At 45.5% G+C, this 5320-nt stretch overlaps 1 protein-coding gene across 1 annotated transcript in view; it reads right to left on the reverse strand.

Moving 5' to 3' along the window:
- Nucleotides 1–1677, reverse strand: part of LOC138969857 (glutamine synthetase-like) — a 3339-nt gene extending 1662 nt beyond the window's left edge. Inside the window, exons 1-2 of the mRNA XM_070342581.1 lie at nucleotides 1458–1677; nucleotides 1–299 (exon numbers count right to left, since the gene is read on the reverse strand). The exon at nucleotides 1–299 is cut by the window's left edge and continues 1662 nt beyond it. Coding sequence (XP_070198682.1) covers nucleotides 1–299; nucleotides 1458–1623 — 465 coding nt within the window. The 5' untranslated portion in view covers nucleotides 1624–1677. The remainder of the gene's footprint in view (nucleotides 300–1457) is intronic.
- Between the last annotated feature and the right edge of the window lie 3643 nt (nucleotides 1678–5320).

A 5320-nucleotide genomic window follows, 5' to 3' on the forward strand; every position in this document is an offset into this window, starting at 1 on the left:
CCCCTCTTTGTACACGCCGAACTCGTACTCAAAGGCCGACTTGAACACCAGCCCGTGCTTCTCTCGCAGCGCGTCCAGCTGAGCTTTCATCAGTTGCCTAGGAGACGTCAGGTCGGACGTTCCATCGTGCATGCACAGGTCACAGAGGACGTTGCCAACGCGACGACCTTCCTTGCCCACCCAAGGCCACGGGGTCAAGGTATCGAGACAAGGTCGCATCTCTTCGTTGGGCATGTGCTTGCCAAGTATGTCACAGACTGATAAAGGAATCTCGCTGTTTGGTCCCACCAGACATATCACTGAAACACGGACAGAGAATAAATGAGCACCAGAAGAAAAATAGCAATGTGGATATATACACAAAGTTCTTTTTTATTGCCCGGCGCCTGGGTTATGGAATGTTCATGTCCTCATTTGACGAAGGTCGTCTGCATGCTTAACTTACACTAAAATAAAGAGATAAAGAGAGAGAGAGAGAGAGAGAGAGAGAGAGAGAGAGAGAGAGAGAGAGAGAGACACACACACACACACACACACACACACACACACACACACACACACACACATACTCTCACTTTACTTGATCTCATTATGTGTGTGTGTGTGTGTGTGTGTGTGTGTGTGTGTGTGTGTGTGTGTGTGTGTGTGTGTGTGTGACTCTCTCTATCTCTCTCTCTCTCTCTCTCTCTCACACTATCTCTCTCACACACACACACACACACACACATTCACACGCACACAACACCACCACCCCTCAACACACACACACACAGACTGACACACATCTCTCTACACTGACTCACACACTCACACACACTGTCACACACACACACACACACACACACACACACACACACACACACACACACACACATACGTCCTCAAACACAGGGATTGACATACTATACCCCCGTCACAAACACACGCACACACTTTCAACTTCGAATCCATCTTTAGCCGCCTTTTCTTTGAACTTTCCCTTCATAATCTTGCCTTGAGGAGTGCGCTGTTCACATCAGTACGTATTACGAGTTGTGTGTAGGCCTATATGAGTGTGTGTGTGTGTGTGTGTGTGTGTGTGTGTGTATGTGTGTGTGTTTGTGTGTGTGTGTGTGTGTGTGTCTCTCTCTCTCTCTCTCTCTCTCTCTCTCACGCGCGCACACACACACACACCATCCCTGCACATACACACACAGTTTGACATAAGATCACCTCACACGCATGCACACACACACACAGACACAGACACAGACACACCGTCACACACAACATCATCCCTGCACATACACACACAGTTTGACACATCACCTCACACGCACGCACATACACACACACACACACACACTTACACACACACACACACACACACACACAGTGACACACACACACACACACACACCACCACCACCATATCACACACACAGATTGACGCATTGCCCCCTCACACACTTACTTACCAGTGCCAATTTCCAATCCATCTCTAGCGGCCTTTTCCTTGAACTTTCCCTTCATAATTTTGCCTCGAGGAATGCTGTTCACGTCAGGTATTACATACTGAATATACTCGTACTTCTCTTGCTGTTCTATGAACTGTGCGTCTGCCATGTTTGGCCAGTGTGTCATCCCTCACTGTTGGCATATGTATGCGATTTCTCCTCAAGTGTTTTGCCCTACATTTCTATGAACAGGTCGGGTTATGTGCACTTCTTGCGTGTGTCAGGTGTAAGTTGTCTTGTCGTCTCACATGCGACTGACACGGGGAGGGAGCGGGGGTTGTAGTGTGTGTGTGGGGGGGGGGGGGGAGGGGGGTGTTTTATCTAGGTTTTCAGACAGAAGCATTATTAAGCAAGAGTTTAGACTCATTGTTACCAACCATCCAAAAACCGCACACCCCCGCCCCCCCCCCGCCGCCACCCCCTCCCTTGAGTATGTGCATGTGGTTCGTCTGTAAACGTTACTCAGGCCATGTCAACCCACTCTTCACGTGGTTTCCGACAAGCTTTAATCATCATCCGATTATGGCAGCAGTATATATTCCAATCTCAACAGTTACACTGGCTGTATGAAAAGGGCAACGAGACATAACAACAATAGAATGCATGGGCAGCATATCGAAATACAGTTACAGGGGTGTTACACAAGCTATTACTCAAGAGAGAGAGAGAGAGAGAGAGAGAGAGAGAGAGAGAGAGAGAGAGAGAGAGAGAGAGAGAGAGAGAGAGACAGTGCGACGGACAGAGACAGACCGACAGACAGACACACAAACAGACAGAGTGAGAGGTGACAGACAGACAGAAAACTCGGAGAGAGATGTAGGCGAGGGGGAGATAAAGAAAGAAAAACATGGACAGAGAGAAAGAGAGGGAACAAAAAAGCTCAAAATTTAAAAGAAAAAGAGAGGGATGACCTCTGGACTGCCTTCTGCGGTTGCCGTATTTTTCACTCTAGTTCGCGCGACAAAGAACACCAACACAGGTGCATAAGTAAAAAATGCATTCAAACGCATCTTCAACTAGAGGAATACCCGGCTTCGCCGGGGTGAATCGCGAGACAGAGACAGACAGCGTGGCGGTTCACCACAATCACCTTTGAAGGCGAAGTCCTGTCAAACGGGTTTGAGAATTTTAGAGCTTATTTCTTAGCCCTATATTATCTGTTGTGGCTTCTCAAATGCCAGAACATACAGACAGACAAAAAGCGCTAGACCCCATCACAAACAGAACTCTACATTCCACAGGTTTTTGCCCACACACACACAGAGAAGCCGTATATATATATGTATATGTATATCTATAAATATATAGAGATAGGTGACAGTGTATTTTTCGCGTGGCTATAAATTGATTCGACCTTTTCACTTTGACAGTAAGAACAACTTACGGGTGCAAGGGAAGCGTTCTGGACAGCGCAGTGACATTCTAAAAATAGTAACTTAGAAACGGGAATATGGATTGAAGCCACACGAAGGCGCAAAACACTGGAGAAGATAAGGAAGAGTTACTGGGAATGGTGAATTCGCCGGGGTGAATCGCGAGACAGAGACAGACAGCGTGGCGGTTCACCACAATCACCTTTGAAGGCGAAGTCCTGTCAAACGGGTTTGAGATTTTTAGAGCTTATTTCTTAGCCCTATATTATCTGTTGTGGCTTCTCAAATGCCAGAACATACAGACAGATGATAATAAAATCGTTTATTTAACGTCACTCTGTAAAAACATTGGCGACATTTGTCTTAGATTAAGAACACACACAGGCACGCACACAAACTTTCCCTTTATGTACAGTGGTTCACCACCCTCCCGCCCCCCGCACACTCTCGCTCATCTAATTAAAAATGGTGTTAAGAGATACTTGGATATAAAATGGTATTTTTAAAAGTTCTGATAAAAATATATAGTAGCTGTATGAGAAGCAATGGCGTCAGCCGCAGCAATGTCTCTTCATATCCAGGGACCAAGTGGGTGCGTGTGCATAAGTCCAGCGATAAGTTTGGGACCTTGCCACCCAAGGTCTTTATTAAAACTTAAAAGATAGCTTAATTTTTCCTTTGAGGTATTTGGCAGAATATTTCTATTTGAGTTTATAAACTGAGTCAGGGGTTGAAAGTGGCATGAGTTCAAATCACACTCCAAAGTCAAATGAGCAATGGTGAGGTCGGATTGACAGGTGCATTTAAGCTCTAGAAATTGGTAATTCCCAGCTTCTGCCCTTAGGCGGTTAATCCTTTTTATTACACGTGGGCATGCATTATAGGTGTTCATCTGTTTTGATGGGGCTTCCCGAATGAGCCAGCCAGAGCTTATAGCCTTGTGCATATATTTGTTCCTCCATTCTCTCCAGAGAAGAGAGTCTGTAAGGCTACTGATCTCAGAAGCAGACAATGGCAGGTCTACCTCGGAGGCGCCTATGCCTTGGGCAGCTTCTTTAGCGGCTTTGTCCGCTTTCTCGTTGCCAGGCACGTTCACGTGTGCTGGACACCAGACCAGGTTAATCTCGCTTCCTTTTTTTATAATTTTATTTGCCAGCTCCTTTATGGCAATGACAAGATCATGTCTTTTTGATCTTTTGTTAGATCTTAATGCTTCAATGGCTGCTTTGGAGTCAGAGAATATAGCTATCTTTTGAGGAGGAGTGTTCTTGAGATTGAGATGAACAAGCGACATGCAGATGGCAAGGAGCTCAGCTGAGAAGATCGAGTTTCTGTTGCACAGTTTAAATTTCCCAGTCATGTCATCGCTGGGGATTACAAAAGCTGCGCCAGCCTTCTTGTCATCCAACACTGACCCGTCTGTGTAAACATGAACATGGCCTTTGTATACAGTATCAATGTGCTCAAGGGCTTGTATCCTGAGTAATAACTGATCATCCTTTGTAGCTGTGCAATATTCTGTGTCAAAATTCATTTCTTTCATTGTCCATGAGGGATCACGAGATATGGGGTTTTGGGCCACATCATTTGGGTCGACACTGATTTCACTAAAGAGTGAAGCATTGAATTGAGCCAGTGAGGAGAAAGTAGTGCCAATGTGGGCCTTTTTGTTTTGGACATGATTGTAATGCGGTTGTAGCTCCTCTTTTGTTGAGTTTTGCACTGTGTTGGCTCGAACATTGTAATCTGCGCAGCACTTACGCCGCCACATGTCAAGAGGGAGGAATCCTGCTTGGTGGTATACAATGGCCTGCTTTGAATGCCTTGGGTGTCCGAGGGCAAGCCGAAGGGCACGACATTCCGCTGACTGTAGCTTATCAAGCCATTTTCGAGCCGACGAGAAGTAGGCCTCCTGTCCATATGATAGTCTTATAAGAGCTCTGGTGATGTTTGTTAGAATAACTGGGCACTTTGCCCATGGTTGGGCAGCCAGTATTTTAAGAAGGTTGATGGTCTTATTTGCTTTGCTTAAAAGATACTTTAAGTGAGCAGTCCATAGTCCATTTGAGGTGAAAAGTACGCCCAGATATTCCACCTGCTGACTGGGTGAGACAACAGATTTATCTAGTGAGAACTGTATCTTTTCTCGATCTTCCAGTTTTCGGTTTGTAAAGACAACGAATACAGTTTTCTCGGCAGAGAGAGTGAAGCCATTCTCCCGCATATAGTTCGCAATGTTATCTATAGCTGTTTGCCACTCTTTAGAGAATTTGTGTTCTGTTTTATAGGTTTTGTTTTGATACTCTTTGCATAGAGCAATATCATCCGCATAAAGCGTCAGTTCGGCTCCATGTGTTTTAATTGTCGATATGTCATGCAGTGGTGCTATTACTGAGCCCAGTGGCACTCCCATGTCAACTTTGCGAGTGGATGATTTGGCACCTTTATAAT

Source organism: Littorina saxatilis, linkage group LG1 (genome assembly GCF_037325665.1).
Source record: "Littorina saxatilis isolate snail1 linkage group LG1, US_GU_Lsax_2.0, whole genome shotgun sequence".
NCBI classification, from domain to species: Eukaryota; Metazoa; Mollusca; class Gastropoda; order Littorinimorpha; family Littorinidae; genus Littorina; species Littorina saxatilis.